Below are 22,362 nucleotides of genomic sequence, written 5' to 3' on the forward strand. Positions count from 1 at the left end.
CCCAGAGTGAGCACAGTCAAATGTACGTCAGATCATGTCTTCCCCCTGCTCCCGAGCCCACCCTCTAATGGCTTTCCATCTGCCTGGGAACAAAAATCTTTACCCAGGCCCTCCTTACACTTCAAATACCAATTTGCTATTTCCTTACTCCTTGCTCACTCTTCCCCATCTAACACTGTTCTTCTGGTTCTTGCTAGAACAGTTAACGCCCTGGGCACATTTCCCTCGATCAACTCACAGAACATTGTGCTGGCTGACCCCTTGACTAGAAGGCTGTTCCCCAGGATGTCTGTATAGCTTTGTACCCATCCCCATCACTTACTTCATTTTGTTCTTTCCTCAAAACACAATTCTTATGTAAAATGTCAACCTATTTCTTATTCCCCTAGTTCCTCTCCTCCTTACTTGATTTCTTTGTTTTTATAACACTTATATATTTTAATTATTATTATGATTTTTCGCTATTTTCTGTAAGTTTGTGAAGACAGGGACTTTTGTCTGTCCTGTTCACTGCTGTCTGCCAGGCCTCAACAAATTAATTTGATGAGATTTTTAATAGCTTATCAATAGTCACAGAACTCCATTGGGCCTTTAGTAATTGATGCTGCTAACCAATATCTCAACTTTTCTCCTTCCAGTTTAGGGAACCCCCCAAAGATCCTGCATACTGGCCTTCAGGGTCAAAAATCTTTATTACGGCCAGTAATACCAATGGAAATGTTCAACTCTACCTCATCCTGCCCAAAAGAATCCCCACAACAGAAACATATGTATTCCTTCAGACCCTGGGACCTACTGATTAAAAGAGCAGTGATCCAAGCGTTCAACCTTCCTTTTGTTGACATTTCCTCACCAGATGCAGCTCCCATTCCAAGTGTTTGTGAAGGCTTCCCTTGAATAACTAATATGCAAATAATGATTCTACTTGTTTTCCCCAGAATATCAGAACACACCATGTATAGTGAATTCTTGTTAGTTTTCAAAGCCATAATATGAATATGAACATCCTTCATTAAGTGGCTGACAAAAAATTTATCACTTCTTTGAACTCTAATTGGATGAATTATACCCATTTATTTATTATATAAGTGTTTACTGAGTGTGTGCTATACACCAGGCTCAGTTCTAAAGGTTGGGACACAGCAGTGAACCTCACAAAATTAAGAGCCCTCAAAGGCTCTTAGTTGAAGAGAAGAGACAGGAAATAAACAAATAGATGCATATGTAACATGCTAATGATGAGTTCTAGAAGCATAATAAAGAGTAAGGGGAGTAGAGAGTGAAGTTTCCTTTTTGTTGTGGGTTTGTCGTTGTTGTTGACTTTTTGATATTATTTTATGGATGATTTTTAAGGAGCAGAGTCCCTGTAGGCAGTGAGGAAGTGAGCCACAGATACATGTAGGGGAAGAACAGTCCAACAGGGGCAAATGCAAATGCTCAGGTGTTCAAGAAATGGCAAACAATTCAGTGTGGCTTCAACAGAGGCAAAGGATGAGTGGGAGAAGGCATCAGAAAGGTGGTAAGACGTAAGTTCACGGGAGCCTCCAGGGCCGTGGCAAAGACTTTGGATTTTTCTCTGAGGGAAATGCAAAGTTATGGAGGATACTGAACAGAGAAGTGATGTCATTTGGTTGATGTTTTCAAAGTGCTAGGAAGGCTGCTTTCTGCCTTGCAGAGGAGGTGGTAAGAGTGGAAGTAGAGAGATTGCTTATAATATTCTTGCAGTTATCCAAGTAAGAAATAATTATTTTAAAGATAGAACATGATCTGCTGATAGATCTGATACAAGATATGAGAAGAAGAGAGGAATCAAAGATGAGTTCATGTGTATTTCCAAAGAACAGGAAGTCTGTGGGAGGACAGAATGCAGAGGAATGGATTAAGGATCAGTTTTAGAACAAACCCCTTAAACCTGGGCAAGAAGGACCCCTACCCTGGCCGTGGTGTCTAACGGGGTCCTGTGTATTGGCTTAGCTTCCTCAAAATATCTAAGTCCCCCTCTACTGCTTGGATTGTTCTCAGTATATTTCATTGCCCTTGTAATTTGAATGTCTCAAATATTATGGTTTCTGAAAATTCTGATATACTTTGAGATCAAGTGTTTTCATTGCATTAACTATAGTGGCAATTAGAATCACTAGTGTACCCCAAGAATGATGAATAAATGAATAACTGGGTTGCTTAAAGGAATCGTGAAGTCTCTTTTGCTTGAGGGTGCAGGTCAACTCAAACCTTATCCTGTGATATCAGTGTCTAACTATTCATCTGCCAGCTCCGTATTCTGCAAGAGGATATGCATTAAAATTTTTAGATCTTTTTACACCCCAAAACTATGTTTTGAAGTTAAAAAGAAACTCCCTGGGGTGAAAGAAGAAATTAAAGCCTAGGTTGTGAAGAAGATATGACTTTTTTGATATTCTTGCCTCTAAGCATATGATGCCAATCAGAATTATTAATGTATTTAATTTGCTTTTTACATTAGTATTTTTTCCATATAAACATTTCTAGCAAGTAACTATCTGTGCCCCCTGTATTCACTTATGGCATTATTGAACCAGGTTTTGAATATGAGCTCTCATTTATCCTCATGTTGAAGTGAGTGCCCCTCTGTTGCCCCTCAAAGATTCAAACTGAGGTTGACATTGCCAAGTGGAACAGGATGGGTGGAGTTGATGTTGTCAGCACTGGAGGTGGATAAAATTGTTGGCAGGTTCCAAAATGGGATAATGTCTCCAAAGTGTTTTGAGCTCCTTGCTGAAAGAACTTGAATAATTTCCAGGTATTATTTTGATTGTGGCAAGAACTGTGTAAGGTAATCTGCTCTACTATCAACAATGGTTTCTTTCATTGCAAATTTTAAACAAGTAGTTATATTTTAAGATGATAAATGGGATAATTTAAGCTACCCTTTTTGCAAAATACCAGAAAAAAATGTCCCATGTCTTCAAGTTAGCCTTGCAAAAAGGGAAGCGACAAACATTGATGAAGTATTAACTCTTCATTGAACACTGTGCTAAATGCTTTGTATACACATTCTCATTTAATCCTTAAAACAGACTTATGGGCTAAGTGCTATTATTATTCCCACTTTTAACAGAGGAGAGTGAGGAAGACTAAATTTTTTTCTTGTGTTTTTTCATCAGTACATAGTAGAGCTAGGTTGTTTGTCTCTAGAGTTTTTCATCACCACTCTGGATGCCCTGCTATACCATCATGTTTTGTTTTCTTTTTCTTTTGAGATGGAGTCTCCCTCTGTCACCCAGGCTGGAATGCGGTGGTCCGATTTCGACTCACCACAACCTCCACCTCCTGGGTTCAAGCAATTCTCCTGCCTCAGCCTCTCGAGTAGCTGGGATTATAGGCATGCACCACCACACCTGGCTAATTACATATATATATGTGCGTGTGTGTGTATATACACACACACACGCACATATATATATACACACACACACATATATGTGTATATATATAGATAGAGACAGAAAGAAAGTGACAGAGAGAGATGGAGTTTCACTCTTGTTGTCCTGGCTGGAGTGCAATGGCGCGATCTCTGCTCACTGCAACCTCCTCCTCCCAGGTTCATTTGATTCTCCTGCCTAAGCCTCCTGAGTAGCTGGGATTACAGACATGCGCCACCACAACCCGCTAATTTTTCATATTTTTACTAGAAGTGGGGTTTCACCATGTTAACCAGGCTAGTCTCGAACTCTTGACCTCAGGTGATCTGCCCGCCTTGGCCTCCCAAATTGTTGGGATTACAGGTGTGAGCCACCACACCCAGTGCATAACATCATTTTTCAAACCTATCTAAGATTTGCTTCAGTAGAGCTATTGGAAACAAAGCTTCTAAATAAACTAATACTTTATTTTAGGAATATTTTAACCAGGGTATCTCCTTCAAAATTAATCTCGGTATCCAAATAGGCTTTCTTTGACCAAGTTCTAGCACAGGGTCTTACACATGTTAAATGTCCAGTCAGTAGTAAGTGGATGAATAAATGAACAAAAATAATTTTCTGTACCTATTATTTGTATAATGGTCATCACATATATACATATAGCACTATGTGTGGCTTTGCCACAACTCTTTTTAGCTATTGTAACCTCCCTTTATTATAGATGAATAAATGAGGTACAGAGTGGTAATAGAATTTTTCATTATACCAGGGATGGAAAATGGATTTTTTCTTGCAGAATAGAGTCAATCATTGGTGGTAGATACCTGAATTTAGGTAGTAGTTTCTACCTGGATAGCAGATACTGGAGTAGTTAGTTCTACCGAGAAGACCTAGAAGATGCACCTGTACTCATTGTGAAAAACTGCCATATTGAATTACTCTTATCTGCCTTGAGTCTGAAATGGAGGACTGGTAGCATTCATGTTTAGGATTTTAAATCTCTATACTACATGTATATGCCCTACAGGGATAGATCACTATAGGTTTGTCTATTTGACACTTTAGATTCTGTAATGAGTATTCAGCAATCATTTTTCTTCTGTGTGTGTTTGTGTGTTTGTTTTTGGATCCCTGCATTTTTTAAAAGGTCCCTTAAATTACTTTTATGATTTATTAATTCATTTTAATTGAGTTTCCTTTCATATAGTTAGAACTTTGATTAACTAATCTTTTTTTTTTTTTTTTTTTTTTTTTTTGAGACGGAGTCTTGCTCTGCCGCCCAGGCTGGAGTGCGGTGGCCCGATCTCAGCTCACTGCAAGCTCCGCCTCCCGGGTTCACGCCATTCTCCTGCCTCAGCCTCCCGAGTAGCTGGGACTACAGGCGCCCGCCACCTCGCCCGGCTAGTTTTTTTTTTTTTTTGTATTTTTAGTAGAGACGGGGTTTCACCGTGTTAGCCAGGATGGTCTCGATCTCCTGACCTCGTGATCCGCCCGTCTCGGCCTCCCAAAGTGCTGGGATTACAGGCTTGAGCCACCGTGCCCGGCCTGATTAACTAATCTTGATACAGTGGATCAATGTGATGTTCTGCAGAATGTCCAGCTATTTCAGGTCCCTTTGAAATATGACAGACAGTAGGTGAGTGAATATAGCAATGAGAGAATTCCATAAAATCCATTGTTTCCTGTCCCAAGAAAATTGGAATTTTAATGCTGTTTTTTCTTTCAGGTATAGAAAAGAAAGCATTCATCCATTGGAGGCTGCATATAATTTAAATAAGGCAGTGTTAATTTGCTTTTGCAAAAATACTGCAACTGTCATAGAAGCTATAATTGGGGTTTACTTTATGGTAGCTTAGTGTCATCCTCCAAAATCATAACATCTTTCTGGTTTGGGTAGAGGCTGTACTGGTGATTAGAGGGGGTTCATGATGAGGCCATCACCCCTATATCTTTTACTTTCTTAGGATGGTTGAGGATGGTAATAATCTCTGCTGTTTCTCCTAATATGCTGTCTTCTTCTCCTCTCCCTACTTCCCTTTCCTCTTCTTTTTTTTTTTTTTTAACTATTTCATCTGAAGGAGAGGAGGGAGAGATTTCAGAAGCTTCTACTTGCCCTTCCTTGTTACAGTAGCTCTTACATTACAAGTCAAGGAACTAATAAGCAGTAAGGGCTGTTCCTAATACTAAATATGTTATTTCCAATTATATACTCAGGGACTGAGAAATAACCACAGGGAATAAGGACCCAGGACTCCACTTATTATGTGACCCTTGTATTTCTCATTTTAACAAGGGGGATATAATGATACTTTGGGTCTCCAAGTATCATTGTCAAATTGAACCTTGTATCCAAGAATCTGAAATTTTTGGTATTCTTCTTTACCCAGTATAAATTTACTCAAATGAATGGCTATAGATCTCTTTGGGGAAAGATTATATGAATTACTTTATATAGTTCTCTTAGTATTACAAGGTCCTCATCATAAACATCTGGCTGCTTCTTCAGTCAGTTGTTGTTGTTGTTTTTTTTTTTTTTATCTGAAAATTGGCTAAGATATATAGACTAGGCAAGGGATCCTGACTTTTACATTGAAGCAGCTAACCAAAACTAATTGATGAACTACATCCTTCATTAATTTGTATTGTATAGGTCAGGATGGCTTAACCTTAACACTATGGATTTTGGATGTCTTCTTTGTTGTGGAGTCCTGTCTTGTGCATTGTAAGATTTTTACCCTACTAGATGCCAGCAGTGCCCAGCAATTTGGAAAACCAAAAATTTCTCCAGACATTGCCAGATGTCCCTTGGGGTGCAAAATTGTCCTGAATGAGAACTAGCGAATATTTTAACAATTAGACTACTGCTGGTTACCAGGGAGTAGCGATATCCCACCTACTTCGAAGAATATAAACTAACTGCAAATTAACCAGCAACTGATCTAGCTCTCAAATCCCATTTTAGAGACCACTTCCTCAGCTCACTCCTGGCACTAATTTTCTTAGGTCTGGTTCCCTGGGAACAGTCTCCTGGACAAGGATTTGTTTGCAGAATGTTATTGCCTTTGGATTAAATAACTGTGGGGAAGTAAAGGATATAAAACTAGGTGGAAGAAGAAGTTGAACTATGATGTAGTCACAACAGAGGCTTCAGTCAGTGACACAGGGATCCCAGGAGCTGGTATGGCCCTTCCAGTTAGGATGGGCGCATGACCTTGAATAAAGTGGCACTGTCTGAGGGCAGTTACAGAAAAGGGGCTCAGTGAAATGCCATCAGCTGCCAAAACTTTAGTTTCTGAGAATTCCTCCGTCCTAGGCATACCTGAGCAGCATCTCACAACATCCACTATAGTCTGTTAATCATATAAATAAAAACGTCCAAAGGTATAGATTTCACCTAACTTCACTAGGGTATGGTAACATTTCTCTCATCCCCTTCTGCCACCTTCATCATTCAATAATTCGGCTCCAACAAATATAAAACACTGTTTACACATCAAGAAGTATAAGGGACCAAAGATTGTTGGTTTCTGAGAATTTTTGTTGTGTGTCTGTAATCATGCAAATGCTCATTTTTATTTTTGCCAGTCAGAAAAGAAACATTACATAAAGCTGTATTTTGATGAAAGCTTCATTAATATCTGAAAAATTTTATTTGAAGTTTGAATGGATTTGGGTTGATGACTGTGTGGATGACTGAGTAGCCTTATTGTGCTTAATAGAGTGCATTATAAAGTCAAAAACTTATAACACGTCACTGATGTGATTTCCCAACCTGACATTATTATATAACCAACATGGCGTAACAAAAAATTATGTAAAGAAATTTAATTGCTTTTTGTAAATAATAATAACAGCCCCAATTTAAATAACTATTTACAATGATGTCTTCGTAGCCAAATATTAAACCAAGTGTCCTCAGCTAACACTGCTATGCCATCTTAGGAGTTTGAACTTGAAAACTCTGACAATTTAGGCATTTTAATAGTTTCCTTCAACTTTGTGGCTATCAGGACATGCTGCTGGTATAACCGGCTTAATATGAACAGTTTTTTTTTTTTCTATTATAAACCACTATTTTCAGAAATGTATCATCCCAGAAAATATTACCATGAAGAAACTTGGCATATCACAATTTTAGCCCAGAAAATTAAGCTTTACCAAATCCACACAGACATACAGACACACACACACACACACACACACACACATACACACCTGTATTTGCAAAAGGCAAAAACAATTTTAGTAGTTTTCAAAATAAATGTTGGGACTAACTGCAAGATGGGAGAGTGTGAGATCAAACAAATTTTGTTGGTGAAGGCACTAAGGAGAGGAAATTTTCTATATAAAATATTTGAAGTCAAATATTTCCTTTTGATTTTCAAAGTAACACGTTTATTACTATCTAAACCTTCAATGTAGCAATAATGATTGTAATTGTAATGAAACACCTATAGGTAATGTTGGCTATTTTTCAGTTTATTTTATTTCAATGTTAAGCTGCCATGAATACAATAATAAATAATTTTATTTATTAAAACTAAATAATGTAAATAAGCCACCATTTAAAGAAGCATTATTATATTTACAGCATCTCGTGGTCTGTCAATTCATAGAATTTTTTCTGATTTGAATTATTTTAATGCTTTATTAAATTCCTGCATTAAAAATTCCTATTCTTGATTTCTTTGATTTTTTCTTTTTACATGTACTTTGTCTCATTTTTGTTTTTTCTATTACTTTATTACTATCCATGTTTTATAAACTTAATATTCTCCATTTTCTCTATTACTTAATATTCTCTAATCTACTTAATATTATCTATTTTAATCTACTTATATTTTCTATTTTCATCTTTCAGTTTGTTTTATTAATAATTGTTTTATATTCAAACAATAATTAATTGATGAATATTAAACACCTGCATGCATTTATTGCTCAAGCTACTTTAAAAAAATGGAATTTATTTAACTAGTAAGTGAACAGATATGGTAAATATGCTAAAAACCTCATTTTAAAAATTTGAATAAACAATTTTAGATGCTCTTATCTTGTCCATCTTTCTACTACATTTCAATCTGTCATATGTGGCAAATGCCCCTTGTATAATTTTCTTTTGTTTTTTTTGTAACTACTCTTGATTGATTCAAGTGTTCATGAAATGTATGTATTTCCAGAAGAAATTTGTATTTAGTTATGCTGTATGTCTACACTGATACTCTGCACTGATTTTCCATTGAGTTCCAAGAGTTAATATTAGTATACATATACAGAGAGGGCTTTTGTCATTTTTAGAGCTTGTTTTTAATCTCTTCTAAAGCTTTTTACTGAAGGCTGTTGAAAACAAAGTACAGTACAACTCTCCACTTCTCCTCTGGCTGTCAAAATACTGCTAAACAGTAAGCAGATGCCTTCCTTTACTTTTTGATTTAGTAAATTAAGACATATTGTTGATTGAGTCTTAGATGACATAATAGTACATTACAAACTTATTTTCATATGGTTACAAATAAATTCTTATTAAACTGCCAAAATTGCCTGTGAATCAACAATGGCACGTAGGTATTCTGAAAGAACGGTTTCACTGTCAGCTTTGTTGAGTCAGCCTTCCATTCTAGAGAGATACCCAGGAAGAGAATTGCTCTGGAGGATCAAGGTTTCTATGGATATCTGCTATATAACTGATAATAGTTTGTGTTTCTCATTATATTTGATTAAAACAGAAATTAATATCTAAGAAGCAACAAATAGCAGAATGTGGAGAGTTTAACATTACCACAAAATGCACCATGTGCATATTTCAAATGAGACAACAAAAATAGATTCTCTTGGAAAAGCTGATCTCTAATGCCCCCTTAGAAAGCCTAATTTAATTTTGAAAGAAAGTCATACAATTTCCAGATTCAGCCCTCTCATCTGTGTAATGGGGACATTTGATTGGAACATCATAGCAGTTCTTGGGAATACTGGCTATGAAACAGAATATTTCAATATTCATAAAGACCTTATTTACACAAAATAATAACCCTCAAGAAATGAAGTGCATGAAACATAAGCAAATCTGTCCAGAAATTTCTACTATAGATGATGTTATTTTCCTAGGGAAAAAAGCAGTACTTGTAGGGTGACTAATAAACAATCATATCTATCACCATTAGAAGGGTTGATTGTATATATAGAAGTCATCCATTATTACTGCTGAGAAATGTGTATGTTACACACACAAGCCTACACACACTGTCATACACCCACACACACTCTAAAGATTTCAGAGAAATCCCCATCAAAATATGCCTTCCATTTAATTTTATGTAAGATTGAAAAATGTGAGTGAAGCACATTACTTATGTTCTGTATAAAAGAATGATTCATTATTATTTTCTTCAACCATAACTCAATAGTTGGTGAAGTATTTAATCTTAACCTAAAGAAAACTAGAATAAGAGCCAGGGAGCTTAGCTGGGTAAACTTAGGAAGTCATTTATTCTCTCTTTCAGGTCTGCCCACCTCACAGAGTTGCTTCACAGATGAAACATTGATAGAAAAGTTCTTTGGAAAAGTAAAGTAACATAAATTCAAGATAGTGTTTCTTTTGTTGTTACTCTATGAAAGTGAACCATTAGAAATCTGATGCCAAACGTGGGCATACACTCAGCCATAAAACATAGCCTTTTGAAACATTCACTCTGGATAAAACATCTTTTGTTTTTTCGTTAGTATCATATACTATACTGCACATTAAACAGGATACACTGAGCTCTGTAACGTAGGACGTTAAATGCTATAAAAATAAATTTTAGACTATTGGCCTGTTTAAGGAGTATGTTTCTAACTTCTCTAGACTACATTAAAACACAATTCCTTGTAACTTACAAGTCATTGGTTAATTTTCATATATTCAGTGTGTAAGAAAAGTGTCCCTTCCCATCCCTGCCTCACTGTTGCTTCCAGATCTCTATAGCACTAAAATGTAAGCTAGTTATGGGCAGGAGTTTTTGTTGAATGATTCATCTCCTACACCCAGTAACTATAATAATGTTACTTAGCATGTGTTAGCTAAAATGAAGGTCAATTTTACTTGTATAACTTTTAGGTGTGAGTTTATTCATTCATTTACTCATTCATTTAATAAACATTGATCAAGTGCCTATTATGTATCCATTTTGATAACTCTGAGGGTTTTAATCAAAAAAGGAGAAACAGGCAAGCAAAGAAGTACTCATAGATATGCTTTAAAATAGCCTTCTACAAAATGTTATGAAAATATAGAAATGAAATAACTTAATTCCATCTGGGGAAGTCAGAAGTCTCTTGAGTAGATGACAAATTGAATCTCGGATAATCAATAAGAGTTTTGTTGAAGAAAATAATTGGGTATTAATGGAGGTAATAATAGTATTGAGAAACAATTTTTATGGAACCCTGGCATATCTGCATGTTTTATTAGCAAGGCACTGATTGCCCTTCTTTGAGAATATCTTTCCAAGAATGTTTGTGTAGCAAACAGCCATAGAAAGAGAAATAGTATCTCCCTCTAAGGTAAAGGGCATGTAGGCCTACAGCCCATTATGAAATTCTGAGGATCCCCAAGTGCAGCTCCTGCACTGTGACCCACTGCATGTACTGGTGTTACCTGGTCCTCCTCTAGTTTCTCATTTTTAAATGGGTTGTCTTTCATACTTGTTGATTATGTGTGATTTGAGAGCCCTCTCTTAGTGATCTTTAGTCTCTTCCTAAGCATTACTATCTCTGTATTGACTCTTTTTTTCTAATGAGCTTAGATATGCACAAACAATGCCTAGTAGGCAAATCCAACTGTTATACAAGCACGTAGAATTCAATAATTCAAAAATAAGCTAATTATCTCCCCACCAGAACATACTTCTCCCCAGATATTCCCCACTACATGCTCTTCCTTACCTTCTTCTTATATATAATTGGACTGTTTATTACTGGTTCTACTTTGGCATATCCCAGCCCCAGCCCAATGCATGACATATGGACTGTGCTCAATAATTACTTGTTGATCATATTGGATGATTTCTTCTGTCACTTCTGTCACTGGCTTAATTCAGATAGTCTCGAAAGATTAAATAGTAACATTAGATTCAAAAACGGTATCAAGTGAACACATATTCTGCTTTGATTGAAATGGCCATAATTGTTAATGATCTGTGATTTAATGTATTCAGATTGCTTGTTAATAATGCCAGCTACACACATTGATGCAAAGAAAGGTCTTCAGTTCTTCAATTGTATTCAGGAAGCATATGGTTAGTACCTTAAAAAAACATTATGTACCTTTTTATTTTCTTTTTTTGGCAAATATTGTCATTGAGGAAAAGAGAACTCTTCTTCCGTGTATGTGCCAAGCTAACTGTTGTTGAAATGCAGTTTCAAGAAACAATCAGTGCTAATAAGACCACATGGCTTAAGATTGCCTAGTTTTGTTTTTGTTTCATTCCTGCCAACTGAAGACTAGAAATAAGAAGGAGGAGTGAGCTTTTCTTATTCACCTTCCCATGTCATACCTTTTATTTATTGTTCAGTTGAAATTATAGACACCTTGTAAATTAGGCATGATTTCATTTTGCCATCCAAATGGAGTCTAAAGCTGAGGAACCTCAGGCCTTCCTCTTATCCCTCCACTCTCTCAAGTTAACTTCATGCATCACAACCTGCACAGAAAATGCAGAAAAGAAAATTCTTTTTCTCCTAGGTTGCTTTTTTTGCTTATTGAATTTACTAATTTCATGGAAATTGTGGAGAGTGGTCTGTAAACATTGTAATGGGGACCATTTAGGTTCTCTTGCTGAGAGCTCAGAATGCTGATAAAACCTGTAACAGCTCTGGGCCCTAAAAATGGCCTTTTAATATTTTTTGTTCCACAGACTTGAATTTGGTTCTGCATTCAAAACAGCCACCTTACCCATATATGCTGTAATTTTTACAAGGACAGAGTGTGACAATATAAACTGGTTGGCTTGGATTCATCATTCCTGATAAAAGACAAAAACAAGCAAACAAAAACCTTTGAAGTACAGGTTCTGTGGTTCCGGGCTGATTCTGTCAACTATCCACCTAAAGAACTTGATGATGGGTTACCCAAACTTAACTTGGCTCAGAGGTACCCAGAGATTATGTTGGTACAGTCTGAAAAGATGGTGTATGCTTCTGACTTTAACTGCAATATACAATTTCAAAGGCTCTTTCATTTTCCCCCTGTTTTAAATAACAGCCTTCTAAATGGGCATATTTACAAGGCAAATATATCTTCTAAACTAGATCCATAGTGCCTAGTGTAGGGGCAGACGTTTCAGAAACGAGACCATTTACCATCTCAGATTTTAGCAAAAGGTAGAACAAGGGGTTGCCACATTTGGCTGGAGCTAGGCTGCTCCCAGCGGGTTATTGTGGTATAGGTTCCACTAGGCATGGGTCTGTCTTTCAGGGAGCAACACTTAGGTGGTAACTGTGCTGTGTGACCTAGAGAAAAAGTAAGCAGCACATTGTCTTTTCTAGCCTCAGTTTTCTGGGCCCAATTCCCAAAATCAAATTCATGTTCAAGTTCAAGGTACAGAAGGTGGCATCCTGTATACCTCTTTATGGAAGTATAAGTAGTCTTTTAACTTAAAGAGGTATTTATTTATTTATTTATTTAGACAGGGTCTTATTGTATCACCCAGGCTGGAATGCAGTGGCACAATCACTGCTCACTGCAGCCTTGATCTCCTGGACTCAAGCAATCTTCCCACCTCAGACTCTCAAGTAGAGTAGCTTGAGACTACAGGATGCACCACCACCATACCTGGCTAATTTTTGTATTTTTTTTTTTTTTTTTTTAAAGAGAGATGAGGTTTCACTATATTGCCCAGGCCGGTCTCAAACTCCTGGGCTCAAGCAATCCATATGCCTTGGCCTTCCAAAATCCTGGGATTACAGGCGTGAGCCACTGCGCCCAGTTTAAGATGTAATTAAGAGAAATTAAGATGTAAATATCTATCTATCTATCTATCTATCTATCTATCTATCTATCTATCTATCTTTTTTTTTTTTTTTTTTTTTGAGACGGAGTTTCGCACTGTCTCCTGGGCTGGAGTGCAGTGGCGCGACCTCAGTTCACTGCAACCTCTGCCTCCTGGGTTCAAGTGATTCTTCTGCCTCAGCCTCCCAAGTAGCTGGGATTATACGTGCCTGCCACCTTGCCCAGTTAATTTATTATATTTTTAGTAGAGACAGGGTGACACTATGTTGGCCAGGCTGGTCTCAAACTCCTGACCTCATGATCTGCCCACCTCGGTCTCCCAATGTGCTGGGATTACAGGCTTGAGCCACCGTGCCTGGCCAAGATGTAATTTTTAAATGAACTCTAACAGTAGTTAGTTTATCGTCATACACAGACTCACCCAACAGATTTGCTCTTTAGGTCCTGAGTAAATCAATTATTCTTCAATTATATTTTATAAATTAATCTTTTGAATTTTAATCATAACTAGACTAAATATCATTTGGTTATAAGGAAAAAATACTTCATGTTGCAAGTAATATAAATAGTGCATTTTCATGATATCATTTTATTGATTTTTCACTATTTTAATTCTCTAAGGTAAGAGTATAACAAAGTGTAGTTGTTTAACTTTTCAAATAAGCAAGTGTAGCAATCTAAAAGTTATGTTTTCTTGTTCTTATGTTTTGCATTTCAGGAAACATCCCAGTTATCTGGACTCCCTGAGTTTGTTAAAATAGTAGAAGTTGGGCCTAGGGATGGATTGCAGAATGAAAAGGTAGTTTTACATCATTTACTTCAAATGCTGTCTAAATATTAATAGATTTAAGATTGTAAAGATTTACGTGGATTTCATATGTTACACGATTATATATCTTTTCTCAATTGCTACTTGAATGTATAAATTACAAATAATACTCACTTTGACTTAGGAAGTAATTTTCTATTTGTGCTTCGGTAGACCCTATATAATTTACTTATAAAATATTTTTTTTGTTTTCATAGGTTATAGTTCCTACAGATATAAAAATTGAATTTATCAATCGACTTTCCCAAACTGGCTTGTCTGTAATAGAAGTGACTAGCTTTGTGTCTTCCAGATGGGTACCACAGGTATGTAAACCCACAATTTCTTAATTAGATCCTAATTCAACTTCACCAAAAATTATTTGGTAAATACTGTGATATTAACTTGATATCATTACTAATTTTTCATATTCTTACAAAATATTAGCCTGTGGACTGTTTTGTGATTAAATAAAAACCCTTTGATGAAGTCCTAAAAGTTACTTAGAACTTTATACTAAGCCTGTGTGAGTATGGTTCAATATAATGAATAGGGGACAAGGCTGTTAAATAGCATTTTAGGGGATCTGCCCTCTCTTTATCATTTTATTGCTGACTTTCTAAATAATCTGAACATCTCCAAATGCATTAGTCATTTTGTCTGTTAGAGGCAAATGATGATAAGTAGCCTGATAGCTTCCTTCTAGAATCCCGTATTAAAGAGTGAGGAATGGAGACACGTACTCCTTTTACTTTGCTTTTTTTGACACTTGTATTTGCTACAGGGATACATCATCAAATATATCATTGAAGATAAAGCAGAAAGTCATCTGGAATTTTGCCTTGAAAGATGACAAAATGAGAGAGCTTTCTCTAGGGTTTTCAGGCATGTGGCAGCAGTTATCACTTCTGAGACTTGACTCTGATCTTTGAAACATCACTAATAATTAGCATCCAGTAAAACACTCTCTCTTCCTAATCCAGTGTCTGTTCTCAGTCCTTGGATCCCTTAATTTCTCCACAGCACTTAGTTTCACTGACTACTCCTGATATCATTTCCTTGGTTTCCATTATTCTCTATTCTAATGAATCAGTTATTTCCACAATTGCTCTTTCTCTGTCATCTCTGACATCTTTCATGACCTCTTAGTTGAAGGTTCCCCTAAGATTCTGTTTTCAGTGCTTTTCTCTGCCTATCCTCTCTTCTTTGGCTATCTTTCCAACACCAACAGTCACTTCTATGAGGATGACAAATTTACATTTCTAGTCCTGCCTTCCCTGATAAGCTTCAGGTGGATGTACCATTTCCACCTCAATCTCACTGGGTTAAAATCAAACTCGTTGTCCATCCTGCTTTATGCCAGGAGTGCAACTCTTTCCTTTAAAATCCTGCATTTTAAGAGCTGACTTTGTATCCAGTTACTATCGTATTCCGTTAGGGATACTAAACAGAATAGCATAGACTGGGTGACTTAAACAGCAGGAGAATTATTTCTCACAGTTATGGAGGCTGGGAAGTCTGACATTTAGGTGCTGGCAGATCCGGTGTCTGGTGAACACCCACTTCCTTATTTGCAGATGGACACCTTCTCATTCTATCTTCATATGGTGGAGAGCAGAGACAGGGAGCACACCCATGTCTCTCCTTATCATGTTACTAATGCCATTCATGAGGGCTCCACTCCCATCACCTAGCTATCTCCCAAAGACCCTTCCTTTTAATATCATCACATTGCAGGTTAGGATTTCAACATATGAATTTTGAGGAGGTGCAAACATTCAGTCTGTAACAGTTACTGATGTATGAAATGTCTTCTTCAATATGGCCTATACTTGTGTCTTCTTTTCAGTCCCATTGATATGATAGTGATCCATACCCTCATTAAATAATCATTGCAGTAGTTCCTTAAATGGTATTTATAAGTACTGTTTCTCCATTCGTTATACTTTTCTTGTAAAATAATCTTCCAGAATTATCAGCTTTCACAGTCCTTCCTTCCTTCCTTCCTTCCTTCCTTCCTTCCTTCCTCCCTCCCTCCCCCCCTCCCCCCTTCCTTTCCTCCTTCCTTCCTTTTCTCCTCCTCCACCTCCTCCTTCTTCTTCTTTTCTTTCTCATTCTCTTTCTTTCTTTCTCTTTCTTTCTTTCTTTCTTTCTTTCTTTCTTTCTTTCTTTCTTTCTTTCACTTCTGGGTTACAAGTGCAGGTTTGTTACTCAGGTAAACATCTGTCACGGGATTTTGTTGTACAGATTATTTCATCACTTAGTTCTTAAGCCTAGTATCCTTTAGTTACTTTTTCTTATCCTCTCCTTCTCCCACCTTCAACTCTTCAATAGGCTCCAGTGTGTGTTGTTCCCCTTTATGTGTCCATGTGTCCTCATCATTTAGCTCCCACTTGTATGCGAGAACATGCAGTATTTGGTTTTCTGTTCCTGTGTTAGTTAATGTGCTAGATAATATGTTCGATAATGGCCTCCAGCTTCATCCATATCCCTGCAAAGGACATGACCTCATTCTTTTTATGGCTGCATAGTATCCCACAGTATATACTTACTACGTTATCTTTATCCAGTCTCTCATTTACGGGCATTTGGGCTGATTACACATCTTTACTATTGTGAATAGTGCTGCAATTAACGTTCACATGCATGTGTCTTTATGATAGAATTATTTATATTCCTTTGGGTATATACCCAGTGATGGGATTACTGGGTCAAATGACATTTTTGTATTTAGGCCAAAAAGTCATATTCTAAGTTCTTTAATGAACTCAGAATTGACAAAGCCTGAAAACTTTGATTGGGTATTCAAGACTTTCTATTCCTGGCCTGTTTTTTTTTTCCTTCTTAGCATTAACGGTATTACTTTGTGGAAGCTACTGCTAAACTAAAGTGTTTCTTGTCCTCTATTTACATGTCCTGCCTCTTTGTCCATATAGCACTTTACCTATACTTGCTTATGTATATCTGTATTTCTGCATTTCTCTGCAGTTAGAACTCAATTAGATAAAAAGGCTTAAAACATTAAAGGCTTTTTAATTGTATTACATTTGAAGTAACAGAAGCCACAATAGGATTAAGAGTAGTAGCAATCTGTCACCTTTCACAGAGAGTTACTTTTATTTATCCTCAAAAGAAACTAATTTTCTCTATCTCATTGTCACTGTTTACTCTGTGTGTGTGTGTGTGTGTATTTTGTTTTGATTAGCCACTACCTATACCATAAATATTATAAAAGTACTGATCATGTATCTTTTATCTTCTGCTTATCACTGTATACCTATTTCTTAGTACATGGTAAGTTGGTGCTCAATAAATCACTGTAAAATAGAAACAAATCAATCAGTCTGAGAGAACAATACCATATTACTTTCAATCCTCTGGTATGGGCAACTGACTTTGACTTTGTTCATGTATTTGGTCCTGTATAATGAAGGTCACAAAATTATTTTTTAGGAAAACACTACTAGTTTGATTAGGCTAGATATATTTCCTTAAAATTGTCAATTTGTAAAATGCTAGCTATTATTTCACTAGCCACCATTAATTTTAAGCGAGTTCTAGACATTTGTATTATATTTATATCTTCATAAAGTTACTTCTGTCTTTAATACAGTCTTTGCTAATTTCACATATTTGATTATTGCTGGAGAGAAACTGAGTAGGCTTGTATAACTTTAGAATTAGTGTTAGGAAAGAGAATAGATTTTGCTAATATTATTTGATGAATATTGACCAACCAAAGTTATATTTCAGGTACCAAATGGTGCTAGCCCTCTTCAAAATTCTTTTTTGTTTCCCCAGTGGTTTTATAAAGCTGCCTACAAAATAGTCTTTCCTATAGTAATGTTCATGGCCACATTCTAGTATTATGCAAGAGTGGAAATTGATGATAGATTTTTTAAAACTGACTTAGGACATACCTAGTGACATTTAGAAGGATAAGGTGGAAATCCTTTTTAGAAGGCTATACGTCTTGCATAGCTAGTTAAGAGAAAAGATGGACAGAAGAAAAAAAGGCAGTCCCTTTGTGAGAAGTAATTGGAAAATGCCTTCTGACCTCACGTTAAGTAGATACATGCGATGGAACTATAAAATGATATGATTTATTCTAGGTTTGTTCCCGAGTTGAATTTAGGGCTTAACCTACTGCAATTTAATGAACTCTTCCTAGGCTTAAAGTATTATTGAATAAGCGACTGAATTCCCCCACATAGCTTTTGAGTACAGCTGTGGTGACAGGAAGTGCTTCTAAAACTCTGTCCCTGTTCACATTCTGCCTTGAACTTGAATAAGTGACTTAACCTCTCTAAAGCTTGGAAATCCCAGCAGCGATGCCTGCAATACCGGAATGTTGGAGATTTTAAGGCACGTAAATGGTCCCTGAGTGTGAATGCCCACAGCCCAGAGCACCTGACTCCTGACCAGCGCTCACTACTGTTATTTAAGGGAATGCCTGACTAGCAGACAAACTGACGGACAGTTCTTGGGGTTCATACAAGTTAACTGCCTTTTCTGATAACTAGCCTTTATTCTGAAGATTGAAGTATGTGTATACTTACAATATTGAGATGAGCTCAACTTGAATAATTGAAGATATTTTGCCTTTCAAATACTAAAGACTATGTTATATATTCTACTTTAATACTCATCTAGTTATATACATTCCAATTTTAAGTGGTTTAAATCAATCACATACTTGTAAAAGATCAATGTGCCTGAATCCAAGACAGAGATGAAATTTATCTTCCAAAGTTGTATCAGTCACTTACTATATAACACATTAAATGTTTGTCAAAGGCAAATATTGAGGATGTTCTATTTTTGCAATTTGATTTTAGATTTCAGGAAGCTTGTCTGAGCAGAGCATTTTAAAATTTCTCTTTTGAAATTTTATATTACTCTCTTATTTTAGAAAAAAGTTTTGAGGTCAGACTTGTCTAACTTAAAGTCTGAGATTTTTGACAAAAATTTTAGTACACTGGCTTACATATATATTGGTTGAAATAATTTCTACTTTTAAGGACAATGTGTGTGGATCTAAATTGGTATTCTATTAATTCTCTGCATCTTATATTTTTTTTCCTCAAACGTAGGTCATGGGAATAGTCCTCTACTTGATGTTTAGATTGCTGCTTGATCACTTATTTCTTTTTTTAGGATTTTAAAGCCTTTTTACAGTTTCCCTCCTACTGTTTTGTTTGGCAAAGCCTTTCTAACTCAAACAGCTAAAATAAGAGTTCCACAGTAGCAGGGTGCCATATAAAACAGGATCCCACACCTATAACCTGAATGGCTAGAGATGATAAAATACCTGTCATTAAAAAATACATGTTCTTTACAACTTATCTGGAAAAAGCTTTCCTTAGAGTGACATGAAATATAAGAACATTTGAAATGAGTCCGGATAGCCCCTCACTCAGATGGAATGAACAATGGCAGCAGAAAGCAAACATGTTTATAAAAATAGATAAAGTTTATTGCAACTTTGGAATGTGGCTGTTAGTAGCAAGCTATTTAAACTGTAAATACAATAATCTTTTACAAAAGTGAACTAGAGTTTCACATTCATCTTCAATTTAGCCATTTGATTGTAAATATTTTATTCACAAGTGACTGAGTATCACTTATTTAAAAATAAAAATACATTAAGTATATATAACATTGAACATTTATGTATGCCATAGGCAAAGGCTTAGTTTAAAAATATTTGCTCCCTCATTAGCTATTTTTTAACTGTTGGAATAGATGGGTCACAAGTCTCAACACCAGGGAATAAAAATAGATTTTCTTTATAAAAGTGGAAGGAAATGTATGTAAAAGACTAATAATTATTTTCAAGTCACTCTAAAACTCACAAATATGGTCTAAGCACAATGTTAGCAAGACAGAATGAGTGAACTTACCCCTGCTCTCCTTTTGGTGTGTGATACAAGTAGCTCTTTATTAGCACTGAAGACACATTTACTGGATTGAAGTTTAAAATTCAGATTTACGTTGATGAGATGCAGGAGGCTATACCTTCTGCTACCGAGTCCTGTCCTGATGTCTCCTCCTAGCTCTTTTCTTTTTGAGGAAGGTGGGTGTGGAGAAGAGTCAAAGAAGGAGATAATTTTGAGGAGTTGTATGTGAGGGTGCACGAAGGGGCTGAAAGAGAGAGAGTGAGAAAGAAAGGAGGCAGAGAGCCCCCAAATTGCTTGCTTATAAGGCACAGTTCATTCGGAAAAACTTTACATTTGGGGAAGTTTCCAGAGTAAGACTCATCCATTATTGCCCAGATGAGTTGGCCTCTGTCACCTTCCCAAAGAGGTTCCTGGTGAAATTTACCAAGACCACAATTCTTATACCCTGGTGCTATAGGAGTCCTTTACCCAGATAGGTGGAGGAGAGGAGAATGTAGACTGAAAGAGGGAGGGAGACTTAAACCAAATTCTCTCCAAATGAGCCTGACTTAAAATACTCAATTCTGTGCATAGAACACTATTTTCTCCTGCACATTAAGATGCTGGCATGGAGGTCAAAACCATATTATGACCCAGCTCTCACTTAATTGATGATCTACTCAGCAACTGTGGGTCTTCCACATGTTTTTATGACAGAAGTAAATCTATTTAATTATACAGTTCTCCTTAGGAATCTGCCAATTAAAATCACTGAAAATATTTATTGGTGAAGTCTTCATATTCTTGTCTTTTCTCCTGAATTCATAGAGCAGGTATGCACGCTAGTGTTGCTCCCTTGTAAGAGTTGTCATGGTTCATTTTCTGTTTCTAAATATATGAGGCTTGTTTTGTTTTTCAACTTATATAAACACAATGAATTTCCTATATAACAAATAACTGCTGTTTGTCCAATGTTTGGTCTCAGAGAAGGAATGAAGATACTTAATTCTTTAGTAAATGATCTCAAATGGTCATTGAAGGTTACATGTAGGTAAAATTATGCTCTGAGAGCTAGATCCACATAGATAAAATATGTTAGCTCTTCAAGAAAATAGAAAACAAGCATACACTATTTGCCACCTCATTTATTCCCCAGTACTTAAATGGCATGAACCATAGACTCTACATTGCTTCAGTCAGTCTAACGTGTTTTCACTAACTATGCAGCTTGTGGGAAGTATTTCATGTGTTTGTGCAAATGTATAAATTCAAATATGTGTAATTGCCACATATCCTTGAATGCTAGTAAATTTGTGTTGGTTCTTCTGATTACCTGCACACCAAATAATCTTAAAATTTAATGGCTTAAAACAATCAACATTTGTTTTGCTTATGGTATTTGTGTATCAAGAATTCAGTAATGGCTCAATTGAGTATCTCTAGCTAGAGGTTTCTTAGGTATTAACAGTGAGGTAGATAGTAGTCAGAGCTGAAACAGCAAGGGCAGGGGGCTGGGACAGCTGTAGGCTTGCTGTCCACCTCTCTCTTCCTGTGTTCTCAAAGCCTCTCCTTGTGGTCTTCTGCAGGGGCTAGTTTGGACTTTATCACAGCATAGCAGCTTTAACCTAACATAAATGGCTCAGAGCTCCAAAGATGAGTGTCTTAAGGGGTAGGCAAATGTGGTATGGCTTTTATAACCAAGCCTTGTAAATTTTATAGCATTACTTTTTCATAATCTATTAGTTGAGGTAGTTACAAAGCCTACAGAGTTTCAAAAGGAGGGACAGACCTCACCTTTATATTGGGTCACAGCATTCTGGAAGAGCAAGTGGGAGGGGAAATACCACTGAGGCCTTATTCTAATCTGCCACTTTTATGTTTTTAAAACTGACCTAATAAGTAACTTAATTATATGTTTTTCTTACTAATGGTTAAATAATAAGTACAGTTGATAGCTAAACAAAAAACTTCCAAATTTAAAAAAAATACCTATTTTAGTACTGTCATGGCTACCAATACATACCTCACTCCTATCCACTCCCTTTATAAAATTAATTTGTTTTGCTCTAAATGAGATTATGAGGTGTTGAAAACAGTGAGCATACACAGCCACACAAATCACTGTCTTCACTGTAGAATGAAATTATGTCCATGCCTTTCTGAAGCTGTGTTTTTTTATGTCCAGACCTGTTCATCAAAGTCCTAACTCTGTACTGACACCTTTTCAGAGTCTGTTGTAACTTCTATGACATGTCTGGCATACACGCATCCTTCAGTTCTATATGTTAA

General features: G+C 36.3%; 1 protein-coding gene across 4 annotated transcripts in view; it reads left to right on the forward strand.

Moving 5' to 3' along the window:
* The window catches only part of HMGCLL1 (3-hydroxymethyl-3-methylglutaryl-CoA lyase like 1), a 162,259-nt gene that overhangs the window by 19,476 nt on the left and 120,421 nt on the right, over window positions 1–22,362 (forward strand). For all 4 annotated transcript variants that reach the window (XM_023222952.1, XM_023222953.1, XM_023222954.1 and 1 more), the window contains 2 exons: window positions 14,105–14,185; window positions 14,413–14,520. In XM_023222952.1, the coding sequence (XP_023078720.1) occupies window positions 14,105–14,185; window positions 14,413–14,520 (189 nt within the window). The remainder of the gene's footprint in view (window positions 1–14,104; window positions 14,186–14,412; window positions 14,521–22,362) is intronic.

This window comes from Piliocolobus tephrosceles, chromosome 5 (assembly GCF_002776525.5).
Source record: "Piliocolobus tephrosceles isolate RC106 chromosome 5, ASM277652v3, whole genome shotgun sequence".
In the NCBI taxonomy this organism is placed as follows: Eukaryota; Metazoa; Chordata; class Mammalia; order Primates; family Cercopithecidae; genus Piliocolobus; species Piliocolobus tephrosceles.